This window comes from Callospermophilus lateralis, chromosome 12 (assembly GCF_048772815.1).
Source record: "Callospermophilus lateralis isolate mCalLat2 chromosome 12, mCalLat2.hap1, whole genome shotgun sequence".
Classification (NCBI taxonomy): Eukaryota; Metazoa; Chordata; class Mammalia; order Rodentia; family Sciuridae; genus Callospermophilus; species Callospermophilus lateralis.
Genome location: NC_135316.1, coordinates 67,830,322 through 67,848,987, shown reverse-complemented (window position 1 = coordinate 67,848,987; position 18,666 = coordinate 67,830,322). Strand labels below are relative to the sequence as shown.

Below are 18,666 nucleotides of genomic sequence, written 5' to 3'. Positions count from 1 at the left end.
TGCTTAATATAATGATTCCTTAATTTCTTTAATGTAAGAGAAGTGTGAAAAGGAGGAAATGTGTTTCTAGGTAACACTTAAAAATTCAATCAGGACCAGTCCTACTGATTGACAGCTGCTCTTTTGTTGCACAGTTAAGAGTACCTGGTCCAGAATTACACTTGGAAACAGATACATTTATTTATCCTCAGTTTACTAAGCTAGTTGACTTGCTTTACCAATAGAGTATTGCTGCTCTGCTTCTTGACCTTGAACTTGTCTAATGTTTCACTGGGAGGAGGAAGCACTCCTTTGCTTTTTTCCAAGGGTTATCTGCCTCCTTAATGGCATGCTGGGTATAACGCAAACTACATGTCATTAAATTTCCTCCCAGAAAGTATTTTGGAACTCTTTGTGTCTGCAGAAAAACATTGTTGTAGATTGTAGTGCTTTAATATTATCATTACTTTTGTGTCTCTATGGGCGGGGGGGGTGGGGGGTGAAAATGTGCTAAATGAAGCCTCATATGTTTAGAACTGTGATTTTTTTTTTAAGTGAAGACCCTTGTATGTTGACTCTAAGCCAGAGTTTATTTTTCCCACAGCAGCTGATGGTTTGGGGAGCATAGCAATAGACACGACGCAGCTCAACATGTCCGTGACAGATCCCACAGCCTGGGCCACAGCTATGAACAACTTGGGCATGGTTCCCGTGGGGTTGCCTGGACAGCAGCTTGTATCTGGTAAGCTTTCACCTGGTTTTGAAGATGCTTGCAGTGTTGCCAAAGGGTTTGGGTGACAGGTGCCCGTAATCTCTCCCCACGGCCGGTGTTGAACATGGTCTTTGATATATGAGTGGGGCATGTTTGTTGGATTGTGTTAGAGATTCTTTTCCTCGTCGCCTTGTTCTTATGCCTGCACTGTTACTGCTACATGCAGTGTCTCAGCTCTGTTGCCTCACAGCATCAATTGCATTTTTCAAATTTGTATATAGAATGGCTAATGCTTGATCTCTGGTTTGCAAAATTTATTTATATACATCATCTCTTTGGTTACAGTCTTCCCTCTGAAGTAGGTAGATATGTATTTTTGTTGTTGCTTCTGTCAGTGTTCCCATTTCACAGGTAGGGAAATAGAACTTTGAAGTGTCAGAGCTAGAAACTCAGCTTAACTGACCCCAAGTCTACATTTTTTAGTCTACAACACTTTTGAATAGTAAGTCGATGAATTTGATAGATAATGTATTTAGAAATGTCACCATGTCAAAGGTCATTTAAGATTTTATTATTTAATTCAACACGTTTGTGGAGGATTTTATATGTGTTTTGTAAAAAATCTTTGGGAAATAGAGTAAACATATACATTTATAAGTGTTTTTGAAAAGCATAGCTCCCTAAATTTGGGAAAAAAAACTAATGAAAACAAGAGTTTAAAAAAATCATATGTAGAATCAGGTGTTAAATGGTTGTACAGATGAGTCATTTGGTAATTTCCAGATCAGTCACTTGGACTCTTAGGGAAATGTCTTCAGGAAGGTAAGATGGGCTGTCTCTGGAGGAGAGACACATTGGATTTGCATGTTCCTGCCTCACTCACTTTCTCACTCAACACACACTCACTAAGACAGGCCCTGCCCTGGCACAGGGGTTCTGCAGTAAACAAAACAGGTATGGGCCACACCCTCACAGGCTGTGCCATGGAAAGGGGATGGTCAGTTATTATGCTAAGATCTTTGTTGTAATAGCAGATGAACCCTTCAGTTAGGGCGAATGGTGTGTACTACTTAGGAAACAGTTGCCTTGGGAATGCTGAGTCAGGCCCACAAACATGGACTTTGTGTGCTGAGTTGACTAAGCATTTGATTTCTTTTTCTTCTTTCTTTAAAAAAAAAAAGAAAGAAAGAAAGTGTGTATGGATAAACGTCTAAATTAGCAATGTTAAATTATAGGTGTGCATATATACAATGTATACATACATGAATGTATGTGTATATTCATATATACCCATGTATACATGTACACATATGTATCTAAATATATATATTTCATTTTTTAATATAATAAGAAAGAACATAAGGATAGATAGGACATGGGAAAATAGCAGACAGAGAAAAGGAAAGATGAAGATTGAATTATAAAACATTATACTTAGGATATTTATAAAATTCCTGGAGATACTATGAAATCCCTACACTTGAAGAGCTCTCTGTGGCAGGGATCAGGGTGCGCATACATAAATGACATTGTCTGTAGGTTGGACATGTGTTTATACAGGGCCCTTTCCTCAAAAGCTGATCTAGACATTTCTTCTGATAACAGGAGAACAAGATTGGTAATCTTCCACCCAGGTTTTCCCACCTGCCTAACTGAGATTTCATATAGCAGAAATTACTTTATTCTTGTCTCATCTCTCACTTTTCTCAGAAAATGTTGTGTGACTTCTAGAGGAAACCAAAATCTCAATTATTCATTATTTTTCATATGATTTTGAGTCTTGTGGCATTTTAACCATGGCCAATTCATGATTTTCCCAGCAACTTACCATGAAAGGAATTATAGCCCTACTCGTTATAGAAGATTTACCGTATCTGCCCTGAATTACGTTCTCTATCTCCTGTATTAGCCAAACTGCTGAAACAGGTTTTGAGCCTTCCAGGGTCTTTCTGGGATTCTCTTCCTCCTTTCTGCAGTCTCACAATGGAATGATACTTTGCTTTGTTCTCAGGGTTACCAGCCAGCTGCTTTTATTGATCTGACCTCAAGCTAATAAGAGTGAAAAGGTTTTCTTTTGTATATGGTTATTGTCCATGTATTTTGTACCTGTCTTCTTTCTTTGAAAATATTTCAATCACATTGAATACAAGATTTTATTTTATGCACTTTGTTAACATCTCAAATTGTTTTCCTACTTCATGCTTTTATATTAAAAATGTAAATAATTCATCAAATAAATCATCTTCATGTTGCTTAACCATTCTAAATGTTTCCACTTTTCCACTTTTACTAGCCGAGTGACTTTATGGAATTTACTCTCTCTGAGCATGTGAATGTGTTTTACCTTTCATGTAACATGGTGGTCCTGTCTTATGGAATCATTGTGAGACTTAAATATGATAACTTGTTAAAAGCAACTTATATCTGTATATAGTACGTATTCACTAAATATTGGCTCTGTCTTCCTTGTTTTTTTTTAAACTAATAATATTACAGTGGATATTTTTAAACATAGCACTGTTCAGCAGTTAGAATTATTTCCTCATATAAATTCCCACATGTAGAACTAGTAGGTCAAAAGAAGTGAACATTTTAAAGATTATTTTTATGTACTGGGCAACTAATTTTTCAAATATGCAGATGTATTTAGAATTCACTAATTTGATCCTACCATTTTACCTTGAATTATTTTAGGATGCAAATCATGCACTTTCATTCTTTTGTGATTTAGATCTTAAGTATCCCCCAAAGGCCCATATACTAAAGGCTTGATTGACAGCCTCTGGCACAGAGGTAGAACCTGTAGGAGGTGGGACCTGAGGGGAGGAAATTAAGTCATTAGGGGTATGCCCTGGAGGGGATATTGAGACCCCTGCCCCTTCCTCTCTTTTCACTTCTCAGCTTCCATGAAGTGAGCAACTTTGGTCCACCACAGGCTCCCACCATGATGGTTCTGCCTTGCCATGCATCCAAAAACACAGGGCCAAGTGGCCATGAATTGAAACCTCTGAAACCACAGCCCATTTTCCCTCCCTTTAAGTTGATTTTATCACAGTGAGAGAAAGCTAATATGCCTTCTTAACCCTTTATTTAACGTTGATTTTTCCTCTTTATAAATAGATTTTTCTCATACTGTGTCCATTTATCAGATAGGGTTCTTGGTAATTTTTTAAATTGGTTACGTGTTACTCATTTTAATCCTTTGACTTAATATTTCTTCAAATTATCTGGTCTGTATTTTGCCTTTTAATGTTGGTATTTTTTTTAAAAAAATTTGTTTAATTTTTCCCGTATAAGTTCTTCATTCCATTTCTAAATACATAATGATTTACCTGCTCCGGAGTTGGCTATGTTTTTGATTTTCCATGCTTCCATTGGCTTTCCTGTCTTTTATCAGAAATTAAATTCTTATGTATGTGTTTGCCTGTTTCTGGCATATCTATCCTGTATTGCTGATCTTTCTATTTTTAATTCCAGCACCTCATTGTTTCATTTATGACAGTTCTATAATGTGTGTATAGGGAGCGTGTTCTGCTCGGTGCTGTACCTGTTGTGTGGTACTCTTTGTTTCTTTCCAGCATAGCCATGGAGCCCTGGAAAGCTGTTTCTCCCTCATTGTTCCTGCTGGCCACCTCTGGAGTTCTTCAGTGTGACTGTAGAATGTTAGAGGCAGTCTTTAATGTTTCAAAAAAAGGACTTAGAGATTATTTAGTGTAACATTCCTTCCCAGAAATCCCCTGTAAAATATCTCTGACAGGATTATGGAGAGGCTGGATTTTATGAGCACTTGGCTTTCTCCCAAAGTTTCTGATATTTCTAAATGACCAAGCACTCTTCCCATATTTGTTAAAATTAAACTGACACTAAATCCCCTTTCTCGCTGCTTCTCCAGTTTATTGAGAGATTAAAATTATCAGTAAAGCAAGGTGTCCATTCTTCATACCCTCTGATTTTATCCAGAGGCTTTCCCAGGGAATTACATCCCGTTTACCGCCATGTCGCACCTTTCTGATGAGCTGTTGTTATGGGCTCCCATAAACACACCTCTTGCATCTGCCTCTCCTTTTATCATCATAATTCCATTCCGACTTTAGGAACTTTCATTTGCCTTCCTCATATGAAGCGCTACTTGAGACCATTACATTGAACTTGTTTCTTTTGCCCAAAACACTCCTTTTTTGTTGTTAGAGCCCAATCCTGCTTTCCACACTCCAAAGTCTTGCCTTATCTATTAGGTACTGTTTATCTCTACCTGTCATTTTTTTTTTATGTTTGTTTTATATCCATAGTTTATTTCAGTTTTGTGATGTGATGGTTGTTGATTTGTTTTGCTATCAATATTTTGTGCTTTGTTATAAATCCAGGTTTTCTACATGGGTCTATTGGAGCATTAGTGTCCCACAGTTGTTGTTCAGTAGGGCAAATGACATCTAAGTATTTAGGTGGACTAACAACCATAGCAAACTCTGAGTTAAACACAGGTAAATTACTTCCTTATGGAATTTCTCAAAGTCTTTACTACGCTAATGTGCAGTGTGCACATTCAAAGAGTAGGAGCTAGTACCAAGATTCCTCAAACCTAATTCAGTCTTTAAAAAATACTCACTAGCATCTCAGGAGACACTAGAATGCAACCATCTACACCAGATTTTTCCAGTCAACTGAGGGGGCTCCTCTTCTTTGCCTTATGAGACATCCTTCCTATGATCTAGTTTTATAATTTTGTTTGTGTTTGTGCTGAACAGTGTCACTCTCTAATACCCTAATTTCAAGTCTCAGAATAACTTTTGTTGACAGGTGTTGCCTAAAATCTTCTTCTGAGTTTTTGGTGGCATGTATTGTCCCTTTCCAGGGACCACCACACACACATATACACATACACCACACACTTCTGGCATCATAGGCTAAAATCTGGGTATCGAATACTGAGCTTTGACACTATCTGTGTGATCAGTTGCTCCCTTACTGTCTGCCCTTGTTTCTTTCCCCAAGCTATCGTCATCAGCTGGAAGGAGAGTTGAAGAGCAGGAGTTGGGTCCTGGAGTTGGCCCCAGGCCCACATGGGAACTAGTGGTACCTCAAGGATACCCTCTGGCAATGATGTTCTACCTTGCTCTTTTCCAAACTTTCTGAAATCACCTTTCCAAGTGCTAACACTCTTTCCTTAACTGTTTTTGAATTTAAGTTAACATACCTCTTTGACCCCACATTTTTTAGCATGCCATTTTTTAGAGCATTCTTCTGGAAGGCACTGTGCCACCTCGTCAGCCATGATGGAAGGGCTCTGAGGGAAGGCTGAGGTGGCAGATAGTCTCCCCGCTGTCCTCTTCATTACCCTCTCCCCTTCACTGATGTTTTCACTCATTTTAATTCTCCTCTGCTTCCTAAGGATATTTTTCCCCTAGTTTCCTTCTGGGGTTATTTAATCCTCCCAGGAACACCTTTATCCTCTCTAATGTGCCCGGATATGAAGAGGCATTTGTTAAATCCTTTCATCTCCTCAAGCATCACCCTTTTAACTGGATTTACTGAGCCAGATGTTGTGCTGAATACTGGGAATTCAAGACATAGACCTTGCTGTCATGTTTTAGAGTCTAGTGGGAGAAACAGAAAAGAGTAAATAGGCAGATACAAATCAACATGGTAAGTGGTTACGTTATAACAGATAAAGGGTGCTGTTGGATGTCACTGCAGAGCCTCAAGCAGGAGAGTCATGGGGTTAACACTGTTTCTGCGGAGGACTTTTGTAAGTTCTGCAGAGCAGCAGTGGCAGTGTAGGAAGGCTGACAACAGGAAAGTCAGATTGGGCTGTAGGAGCTGCCCAGACAAGAGATCATAATGACAGTGCCAGTCATAATCCTGGCAGCAGAGAGCAGGAAATCTGAAGGTACTCATGAGCCATTTAAAAGTAGAAACAATGGAAATGATTGACTGAGTCTGTGTAGAACATAACAAGAGTAAGGAATCACCATGACTCCTGGGTACATAGGCTTGGAAATTGAATAGTAGGATCGTTTACTGAGAAGAGAATGAGGGGAAGGCATAAAGAGAAGAAGGGTAGGGGAAGATGACTGGTTTCCTTTGAAAGGCTTGATGGAGAGTTTGGAGGGCCTGTTAGGTGGAAACATGGAGTGAGGAGTCCACTTATGATTCTAGAGCTCAGGAAGGAAGCACAGATGGAAATGTGTGGCTTTGGCAGCCACAGCACACAAATGGTTGTGGAAGCCCTGGGGATCTTTCTGCCCTAGCCATGCTTTTGCTGTGAAATTAGATGGGCCCTTGGCTGTTCAACTAGTGTCAGTCTAATCTCCAGTCATGTCCCAAATTCCTCCTTCACCTGTTTCTGCCCTGGTGACCCACTGGATTCCTGACCATTCCTGGACTCCAGCATTTGAATTCAGAGAAGTGGTCAGAAGTAACAAATATAATCTGGAAATCCTGCCTGAAATAATTGCTTCCACCTACAGACACACCCAGGAGAAATGTCTGTCCATAAACTAACCCATGTGCTTGCTTTTAAAATAAAAAGAATACTCCATATCAGCATACTTCCTGTCTCGAGTCTCTCCAGATATTAATGGTGACACTCCCTGACCCAGTCATGATTAAGGGCATACAGACAGCCTGGTGCACAGTGAGGGGGCTCTTTCAAAGATAATGCCCAGAATTTGCCTTTGTTTTTATTTTCTATCTTGTTGAACGATTTCTCATTATCCAATGTCAGATAGCAAATAGGCCCTTGGCTTATGTTTCACATTCTGTGTACCTGATTTCATGTATTTTTGACAGTTTTGTTACACTTTGCACAGTTATTTACCTTCACTCCAAGATATTAGGACAGTACATTGGCATATTTATTCATTACTGAAGATTCTCAGAGTGCAGTGTATTTTAAAGGAAGTAGAGAAACAGCAATTTATGTGACAGATAGATGATGCTCTCATGGAGCCTATGTATTTCTAAAGATAGTAAATGTTATCTAAATAACTGTGCAAATGATTAATTACAGTTATGGGGTATTATGGCTCTCTATGGGGACCTACCTTTGTCTGGTGGTATTGAGGTGGGGTTCAGAAAGGCTTTTCTGAAGAAGTAATATTTAGGGTAAGCCCTGAAGGATAACTTATCCAGGTAGCAGGAGGGAAGAGCAGGAGAAAAGGGGAAATTGGGCAGATGATAAAATTCCAAGAACAGAAAATGCCCTGTGCAAGGTCCTGAGGTGATGGGAGCCCTGCTGTTTCAAGGAAATGAAAGGTGGACGTCTGTGGGCAAGAAGTGGTGTTTGGGGTTGAGTGGGTTTTGGCAGGTTGGCACTTATCATGAATCTGCAGGGGTTGGCTGAGGTGAGATCTTCCCTACCAAAGTAAGGAGTGGAGATTTTATTGAAGTGTAAATTATTGAAGGATTTTTAGCACAAAGACAACCTCCAAAAGTGTGTGTGTGTGTATGTGTGTGTTTCTTTTTCAAAGCTAATTAAATTGTTTTATAGGGATTATATTTAATTGTGGCAAGAGAGGAGGTGGGTTTTGCACCTGTACTGCAGATTCACAAATGGATGGTGGAGGTAGAGAGCCCAATTATATCCATGTATGGTGCTGGGCACACACACACACACTGTCTTGGAACTTTCATTCTAGTATTATGCTTGTGATATGTGTATCTACAGAATTTCTTGAGAGAAGAGAATCTGTAGAAAATTGTTTCCAAAAAATACTTGGTTCTGCCTGTATCATGATCCTATTCAAGGTAATTGACCTCACTTAAAGCCAATCAAGAAATATTTTCAAATAAGTGTTCACAAATGAAAATAGCCTGCATCCTTGCTGGCTAGAAATGTTATCAAGTGAAATTGCTTGTCAAATGCTTAATATAATAATTTTATCATCCATGCTATCAAAGAGATAAATTTGCTTGCTTTGTATAGATTGACTTCTTCTCAATTATTAATGTTTGATTTTTGATTTTCCTGTGTGTGCTACAATATCCTAAAAATTTTATACTAGATTATGCCTCTTGGTTAGTTTAATCTTTATTTATTCAGTCATACTCAGATACATGCACTAATCATTAGCCTGTCTGACTATCCTAGTCACTTTATTACCAACTAGACAATAATTAGAGAAAGTATTTTAAAATAATTGTATATCTATTTGTCTGTTAATATGTTCTGTACACATTCCCTAATTTTCCTGGTTTCCTCAGGAGTAGAGAAATTTTGGTATCTTTACGAGTTCCACGAGCTGATGGAAAATATTTACATTCATTCCATGCTTGAAATTCATAATTCTCTTCAGATGGGCCATTCTAATTCAGCAGAGAACAGGAGGAAAAACCAAATGGTTAAGTTTCCATATTAAAATTAATTTGGGTGTTCCTCTCCTGATACAAGGATGTGTGTCTCTGCACATGCATGCATACACATTAGTATATATTGGATTTTTGTTTGGGGTTAATGTCAAAGCTTTTTATTTATAACTATGGAATAATTGTCCAGTGATTTATCTATCCTTTGTTTCTCCTTATTTCCTTTCATATTCTGTAGCCTTACCATTTAGTGTGCGTTCTCAAGTTGTGGATACATCATATTATGCATCTATCTGTCATCTGTCTAATAGACTTTCTGGTTTCTTTGGGCAAGAACATACCTAATTCATCTGTTTTTCTTCTCATCAAACACAGAGTTTGGCAGTCAGTAATCATACAATTAAATAAATGTATTATTAATACATTTATAAAAATAATTATGTAAAGATACATAAGATTTGTAAAAGCAACTTTTATACTCAGTCCTTGGACAATTCTAAAGTATATCCTTTATGTCTTTAATCATGTGTAGAAGTAAAGGGTAGCCTCAACCACTAACCCCCGTTATCTGACATCTGTGATGTATTTTGCTCATAATTGAGCATTATCTTTCCAGATTACTTCTGTTTTAAAAATGTATCTCCATGTCTTTCCTTATCATGTTTCAGCTTTCATCCACCTTCTTGTGCATCTGGAGTGTATTTTTAAGAGCTGCTTTAGTGTACTCATCTGCTAATTCTATTATCTGTAACGTTTGAGACTCTCTCTTGATTGATTTCTCTCCTTGTGGTGGGTCCCATTTTCCTGTTTCTTTGCATGCTTAGTAATATTTTATTGGTTGCTGAAGAGTCTGAATTTCATGTTGTCAAGAGCTGGGTTCCTTTTAAATTCCATTAACTATTTTTGAGATTTGATTGGAGTTCCTTGGCAACAGTTTGTTTCTTTTTTTTTTTTTTTTTTAGTTGTTGATAGACCTTTATTTTATTATATATGGTGCTGAGAATCGAACCCAGTGCCTCACACATGCTAGGCAAGTGCTCTACCACTGAGCCACAACCCCAGCCCAACAGTTTGATTCTTTTCAGCTTAGTTTTGAGCCTGGGTAAGTCCAGAGCTGCCTTAAGACGAGAGAGAATTTAGTCTACTCCTGAGGTGAAATACTTCCAGGAATTTCCTCGGTGTATGGTTTCTCGTTTCTGCCTGTTGGGAACTAGACCTCTTTCCAGCCCTTGATGATCTTCAGAAATGATACCAGCGCTCCTTTCCCCTGGCTTTGCTCCCAGCTTGTTACTTCCTGATGGACACTCAGCCGAGGACTTTGAGGATGTCCCTCTGAAGATCCACAGAGCTCGCTCTCTGATGTGTTCTTTCTTCCTTATATTCTGCTGTGTAATTTCCAGAGGCCTTGGCTCCACAAATACTGAACTCAGAGTAGGCTTCAGTCTCTGTTTGGGTTTTTTTTCTTGTGTTAAGTCCTGGACACTTTCTACACTTTCTAGGACAGTCATAGGTTTCATTTCATCTTTTTCCCTTTTGTTAATGATCATTGTCCTTTGCCTTCTATTGTCCCATGTCTTAAAAACTGTCATTTGGCATATTTTGTCTCCTATCTTGGTTGACATGGGAGGATAAATTCTATCCCATGTTTTAGATATTATTGTGACCAAAACACCCAACCAGAAAAATTTAGAGGAAGAAAAGTTTATTTGGGGATCCCAGCTTTAGAAGTCTCAGTCCACAGAAAGCCAGACATTGTTGTAGGTCCAAGGTGCCGAAGCAAATCATGGGGAAAGGCACAGTGGAGAAAACTGCTCAGAACATGGTGGAATTCAGGACACGGTGGGTGATGACAGGGAAAACACACCATTCCAGGTCATGCCCCTGGTGACCCACCTCCTCCAGCCATGTCCCACCTGCCCATAGTTACCACCCAGTCATTCCATTCAAACAAGGATGCACTGATTAGGATACAGCTCTCATGATCTAATCATGTCATCACTGGATATTCTTGCATTAAAATGAGCTTTTAGGAGATACCTCACTTCCAAACCATGATACCCTGTTACTTCCTTGTGGCTAGAAGCAGCAATTTTCAGACAGTCTTTTAAAAGGCTTTTATATGTTCCTTAGAGTTATAATCAGTATAAATATGAGGCTTTTTATGAGTGATTTTACTACGCATGCAAAAAAAGATAGTAACAAAACCTGTCTTCTACTAGTGACCCCATTTTATAGGTGAGAAACTGAACCTGGTGAAATTAACTAATTTAGCCAATAGTTACCCAGATGGAAGGAGAGACTGCTGGAACTGATATCCATGTCTGTTGACCTAAACCATTTCCACTTTATCAAGATTTGGGGAGAAATAACTAAAGCAAAATATCTTATGCAAAAGATAGGTCTAAAGATAAATCAGCCCTATCTTCATATTTTAAAAAAATTATTATTTTTTAAGAAACCAATGCTTAAGTGGAAAGTTATCATTGATGATGAAAGAGGGGAATCATAGTTTTTTTAATCTTATATCAAAATTAAAAAGGTTTCAATTATTTAATTTTTGTGTTTGAAATGTGAGGATTTCCAGGAAATCTCAAGAATTTAGGATTTGGGTTCCAGTGATTTAGAATTAGTACTAAAGTTGAACCAGGAATACCATAATGATATGAAGTACACTGCTATGAATGAGACCATAATGGTCATACTCTCAGATTTATGACAGAAACCAAAAAAATGACAATAAATGTAAGACTAGCATGAACATTTATATCTAAAAATAAGTAAAGCAAGCTCTCTCAAAGAAAAAAGAAAATTTGAATTTTTTAGGATTAGCATAGGTAAGATGAACTTTTGTCAACAACAGTAGGTGGGAACCCTGTCTGTGGTATTCGCATTAGAAAAAATATTTTGCCTTTCATACGTGGAGCAATTGTTTTTGAAAGAAGTAGATGATGGGTAGCTTTAGAGCCTGAGTTCTTAGGGTTGAATCCAGGCCCTTTCTCTCAGCTGTGTAAACTTAGGCAAATTACATAACTTCTCTGGGTCTTTTTATCTATGAAGTGGGAAATGATAACATCAGAGAATTGTTGCCATTTCCAAGATTAGTAACGTAAAGTATATGACATATGGTAGGGACCCAGACATGTTAATTTACTCTCAGTGGAGAGAGATGTAGGAAGGAGGAGGGAAGAAGAAGAGAGTGACCTTGGATGAATTACTATTTTATGGGAATAAAAAGAGAAGGGTTGGCCCCTGTGACAAAGTTCCCCTCATCCTGACTTCTCCCATCCTAGGAGTAGTGACAAAGCCATTGTTCTCTACAGGCCATCCGGAGGCAGCCCATGTGCGCCTAGTGCACACCCATCACTCAAGGCGGTTTCCACAAGTCACCTGTATCAGTGTTTCCTGGACAGTACCTTTCTGAGCCTGCTTTAGACCTTCTGAACTGTGAGGCCCTAGAATCTGCAAGTGAAATTTGAGTCCTTAAGTCACTGCAGGTGCTGGGCTCTTGGAGAAACAGTACACCCCATTTGGCCAGGGCATGGGTAGAGAAAATGATTAAATGCTAAATTTCTGTGGTGTTAACTACAACACAGTTTCACAACAAAAAAATAGTTTTTGTCAAAGTAGCTTAGCCAAAAAGTGCCTATAAGTTAGCTTGCAGATACAAATTTTAAAATTGCATGTTGATTATCAACTGCACTCAAGCACTGTGCTATAGTCTGATTGTTTGTGTCCCCCCCCCCCAATTCATATGTTGAAATTCTAACCCTTAAGGTGATGGATTTAGGAGATGGGGCTTTGGGGTGGTGATTAAGTCATGAAGTCATCACCCTTGTGATTGGGAACAGCGAAGAGATTTAGGAGAGTTTCTCACCCCTTCTACAGTGGGAGGATGCAGGGAGAAGAGGCCCTCTATGAAACAAGAAGTGACATCGCCAGATTTCAAATCCACCACCACTCTTGGACTTTACAGCCTCCAGGAGCGTGAGAAACTTTTGTTGTTTATAAGCCACCTAGACTATGGTATTTCACTATAGTAGCCAATCAAACAAACCAAAAAAACCTAAGACACACTCTGTATAATCTTTTAATCTGTTTTTGTCTTGAAGAAAAAGATGTTTTTGTGTCAAGACGCATATCTTTGAACTGTAGTAAACTATATTTTTCCTCATCAGGGACATTTTCTTGCTACCGTAAAAGATACAGTTTTGACCTTGAGGGTTTACTTCTGAAAGTTAATGCCCACAGAGCAAAAGGATACTTTCTTCTTAAGGAAAGGAGAAATACTGTAGTCTTCAAGTTCCGCTGAGTCTCCAGACCACAAGGGCATCTTTAAAGAAATATTCCTCACTTCACTGGATGGGACCCTTGTGACCTCCATCAGTTAATGCATCCTCGCCACTTATTCCATCTCAGCAGGAAAAATAGGCCTTGGTGCCCTAATGTGAGGCAACTAAAGTCACCGCAGGGGACTCCTTGCCCAGAGTGAATCACTGCTGATGAGGGTCTAACCAGAGACATTTTTATGAGCTGTGCAATCACTCAAAAAATGCTCATTTTATATTTTCAAGACTTTAGTGGCCTCTCTCCTGGAAACCATGTATTTGAGAACGTCTTTTGAATTTGTTCATCCCCAGCTGTGAGAAAATACTGCCTAGTCATGGGTAGGAAAAAGGCAATTTAGAAAAATAATAGAGGAAAATGATTTCATCTTTGTCTAGATTTTCTATGTCATCCTTGCTGGGAATTGGCCAGGAGTAGGGCAGAACCTAGATGGTTCAGGGGCAATGCGGGGCCCACTGTGCAGCAAGCCCTGACTGGCTAGAGGAGACTGGGAAGGCCACCGAAGTATAGAAAAGAGTCAGAATAGGAAGGGTAAAGCAGAGCACCGAAGGCCCTGGCAACAGACCTTGTTAACTCCTACTCCACTCTGTCACATGGTGGCCATAGGAGGCTGTTCAGCTCCCTGGCAGCTCTCACACTGTATGATTTAGAGGGAAAATCCTAAAAATGTAGAATGTATGATACCCAATGGTAAAATGGCTAGCATCTGGTTAATACCATCAGGAAATAAAGCAACCTAGTAACTTCTAACAAGAACCACAGGAAGAGTATCTCTATAATTAAAGTAATCTTTTTGGTAGGGAAGGCATTTCTCGTTTGTCTGTATATCTGTTCTCTAATGGATCCAGGGAGCCTGTGCAGTGATAATCACATGCACCGCCTTGTGAGTGATACAGGAGAATCATTGTAAGAAGCTCTAATCTCTCCAGGCTTTCAAGAAACACGTGCAAGAGGTGGGAGGACAGATTCCTGCTCTTTCAGGGCCTTTGACTTGGTCATGGCATCCGCCCAGCAACCAGTCCTGGAAGTCAAATGGGAAGATGCACAAACTTGAAGACACAAGAGGTCAGATGCTTAAAATTAGATGGTCTCAGTTCTAGTAATCTGAGGAAAAGCAAACAGTGCTGTTCTTTTCTTACTATTACTAGGTACAGACTACCTAAAATCTCACATCAGTAGCTACATTAGTTATTGTTTTTCATCTTGATTCTACCTGATTTCTGAATTTATATTCTTTGAAGAAAATTAGGAATTTTGTGAAAATATGAACAGGAAAGAGCCAGAGGTGTTTGTTTTCTCACCCACTTCCCTGGCAAAGCTCTTGACATTGTTGAGCCCACGTTGGAACCCAAGCAGAGTGTGCACAGGGCGTGCACCCTTCCTTCGCAGTGTATACTTGATGACCTCTCTCAAAGTGTAAACAAAGAATTCCCTCTAAACAGCCTCCTTCTGGCCAAGTATCCAGGAAGGAACAGTGGATGAAACCTTGCTTCTTCTGCTCATGTAAATGGGAGCCTAAAAGGAAGATGTGGGGCAAAAATAATGGCATTATGGATAGATAAAAATATGTTGTTGGGGCTTGGCTGTTGCTCAGTGGTAGAGGGCTTGTCTAGTGTACACGAGGCTTTGTGTCGAATCCCCTGCATCATCCACAAAAAATAATTCATTGTAATATGATGCTCACTGTGTGGGATGATGACAGCTCCAACTCAGTGTTAGTAGAATCATGAAGTAGGAGAGCTAGAAGAAGGAGAGCTTTAGGTTGTAATATCTCACACTGGGGTTTAGTGTGTTAATCATTTGCAGAGAGATTTGAGAGACAGTGCGCTGTTGAAGCTTTAGTGATCTGCTCCACACTGGCAAATCTGTCTTCGCTGTTTCTGTGCATATAGCAGACTGCTCTCATCTGTCAAAGAACCTTCTTTGCTGCTGGGGTATTATGTGTCCTTATGTCACCACAGGGCACTCCAGGTATCTGGCACCAGAGTTTATGTGAAATCTTTGGGTCCACCCTTTGATTTGTTGGTTCGTTTGTTTGTTTAAAGGTTTTATTGTGAATGGGAGTGGGGCTTTCCTCATGCTCTCTGGGACATCCTCTCCCCTCCTCTTGGTGAGGATGTGTGATTTACCCTTTCTTGATGAATCTGAGGGCCTCTTTGTCTTTGGTGACCTTCAGCAACTCCATGGCAGGCTCAAGATGCAACACCACACATTTCTTGGATGCTCTCCCATGTGCTTGATGGAATTAGTAAGGACTGTGGCCATAGTTGCACCTCCATTTGCTCATGCTCTTGATCACCTTGTAGACCCTTGTGGAGGTAGCACAGAGCACACTGGTGGCTGCTCTCCAATGGCTGCCTGTCCTTTCATCTCTTGGATAAGGACACAGAGGTCTGGAGAAGGTCCAGGTAAGTCCTGAAGGACAACATGTCTTGACCATTTTCTCTAGTTTTGGTGGGTTTGAAAATTACTAGTGCCTCTTTTTGTGCCTGATGGAGGGATGTGCTAGGTTTGGGAGTGCTACTATGTTTTTCTCTAAATGAAACTGACTAGTCAGAAAGGAACCACTAAATCCTCACCTTGACTGCTTAAGCAAGACTTGACCAAGAGGAGGCATTTTTTATTCATTTACTATAAGAATTTTATATATTAAAAAACAAAGGAAAAGTGTATTGAGATTTCACAAGGCAACTGAGAAATGGACCAAATAATAAACTGCCCATTTCTTCACACTCATAACCAAAGTCTCCCCAGCTCCTCCTTGTTTCATTTTACATTTTTCTTATTGCAAGGAGACCATGATCAGTCATTTTCCTCTCTTTATGCAGTATTTATTTATCCATCTTTATGTCTGTTCGTCCATCTATCTATCCATCCAACCACCTCTTCTGCTTGATGATAATCTTATTGAAGGAAAGAACTGTTTTACTTATTCTTTGTGCCCCTTACGCCTCCTGACATAGTTATTGCCCATGAATTGGTACTCAATGAATGTGTATTAAAGAAAATAATATTTGCCTGTGATTTCTGGCCCCTTTCACCCATTCTTTTTTTATTAGGACAATTACAAGCCATTTTTCCCCTTTCCAATACAAAAAGAAGAAATTAGAAAGTACCTTCCTTCAAGGCTCATGATTGTCTTTTATGAGGTTTTTAGGACTAAGTTCCCACAGCAGGTAGCTCCAAAAATTTATATATGATCTTCCTGGAGCCGGTTACCGGTACTTGCAGCCAACTACATGTCAAAGGGGTGAAGTGCTATTGTGTTTTGGCTGAAAATGAATTTCCTTCCAGCAGTAATTCAAAAACATATAATGCTTCACATTATTTTCTCTTATTTGTGGTTCATCTTTGTTATGTGAATTATTTATAATGACTAGTGTAAAATAGCAGAAATGCCTGCAGAGCCATGCCTGATCTTGCCTCAGACTTTTTGGCACTAACTGAGAGTGGTCAGGACAGAGGGACCCATCCCACTCCAGCAGCCTCATACCCATTGCCTTTGGCTGAGGGCAGAAGAGGAAACAAAAAGGATTTCCTTAAACTATTTTTAAATAAACACATTAATTTTATACTTTGAAATTTTTTTCAAAGAAATTAGTAGTTTTTAGAAGAAGATATGATTTTAATGTATATATATAAATAAATCCAAAGTATATAGAAAATAATATCGAAACAATTTTTTATTAAACACAAATGGATTTTTTTGAATTAATATTAACATTCTACCACCCCGATTTTAGTGATTCATACAATTTCTAATTTCATAGCCTTGACAGTGTCCTTCCTTCGCTCCATCCCACATTTACCCACCAATTTACCACTGTGAACAATGATGGTGGAGACAGTTAACAAGCAAACAAATAGTAATAGTAATTATGGAGAAAATAATGTAACATTGCAATCACAGGGTATAGAAGGAAGAATCTAGCCTGGATCTTCAAGCAACCAGGAGAAGCTTCTCTCTGAACATCAATGTAAACTGGGATCCAGAAGGATGGAAGGAGCCAAGTCTGGGGAAATCGGAGGAAGGAGCTGGACTTGCTCAAAGGAATCCTGGAGGGTCCTTTTGGCAGATGAAGTGGATGCCATTAGGGGAAGAGTTTAAAATGAATAGTCCGAGGTCTTGTAGGTCCTGAGAAAGAGCTTAGACTTAATTTTAAAATTAAGTGGAAGTGATTTATTAACTCCCTTAACACACTGACTCTGTGATCGAATTTAAATGTTAGAAGACGAGGGATTGGGGGTAGGGAGACGGAGCAATGAAGTCAGTCAGGAGCTGCAGGTAACCAGGAGGAAGTGAGCATGGCTCTCACTTAAGGGATGGAAGTGAGTTGGAGACATGAGGCAAATTTGAGATACATCTTTGGGGTAGAGGACTTGTGATTTAGGGTGAATTTTGGGAGAGGAGAAATCAAAATGGGTCCCATCTTTCTAGCTTGAGCAACTGCAGGGTGCTGGCATTTCATGAAATAACGAACAAATCTGGTGGAAATCAGGCATTCAGATTTGTTCCCCAGGTTTGGGCTCCTGTGAGAAGTCTTGATGTGAATGAGTAGGCAGAGGGATATGTGTGTCTGGAGTAAGGACCGAGGGAGCCAGAGATAGTTATGTGTAGAGATATCTGTATTCATCAGCAGACAGACCATAATTGGCCTGTGGACACGGGGGAGAGGGCATGATGAGAACAGAGGACGGAGAGGTGTGGGAGTTGGCTTTGGAAACTTCCAGCAGTTACAGCTTCAGAAGAAGATGATAAGCCGGCAAAGGGGGTTGAGAAGAAGCAGGTGGCCAGAAAACTGTAAGGGAAACAGAAGTGTACAACGTTATGGGAGCCACGTCATGTCTCTCAGCCACGTAGCTGCTAGCAGGATTGATTGTTTTCTGAAAAGTAAGTTAAAAGATGGCAGTGGGTGATGGGGGCATTGAAACCCTTAACAGGAGCCATTTTGGCAGAGTTGTTGGGGTAGAAGCCAGTTTGGTGGGCTCAAGATTGAATGAAGGATTGAGTGAGATGGTACCAGAGGAGACCCTATGAAAAGTCAAAAGGGGCTACACACACACACACACACACACACACACACACACACAAGATTAGCATCATCAATGCCCTCATGATATCAATGGTTTCACGGTTTTTAATTTTTTTCATATTTAAATTTGGACTAACTATTAAATCCTATTCAAAAATGACAACCAGAGAAAAAAAGAATGATGAGAAATTTGTAAACTAGAAACACCTTGTATGATCAACTCTGTGATGATACTTGTCTATAAGTCAGGCAGATGTATTGAGGGATAACTTGAGGGAAATGTGATATCAAGAA

General features: G+C 39.4%; 1 protein-coding gene across 5 annotated transcripts in view; it reads left to right on the top strand.

The window, feature by feature from the left end:
* The window catches only part of Enox1 (ecto-NOX disulfide-thiol exchanger 1), a 533,584-nt gene that overhangs the window by 323,831 nt on the left and 191,087 nt on the right, over positions 1–18,666 (top strand). For 4 of the 5 annotated variants that reach the window (XM_076872046.1, XM_076872045.1, XM_076872043.1 and 1 more), the window contains one exon: positions 584–721. In XM_076872046.1, coding sequence (XP_076728161.1) covers positions 584–721 — 138 coding nt within the window. The remainder of the gene's footprint in view (positions 1–583; positions 722–18,666) is intronic. The other variant, XM_076872047.1, reaches the window with a different exon arrangement.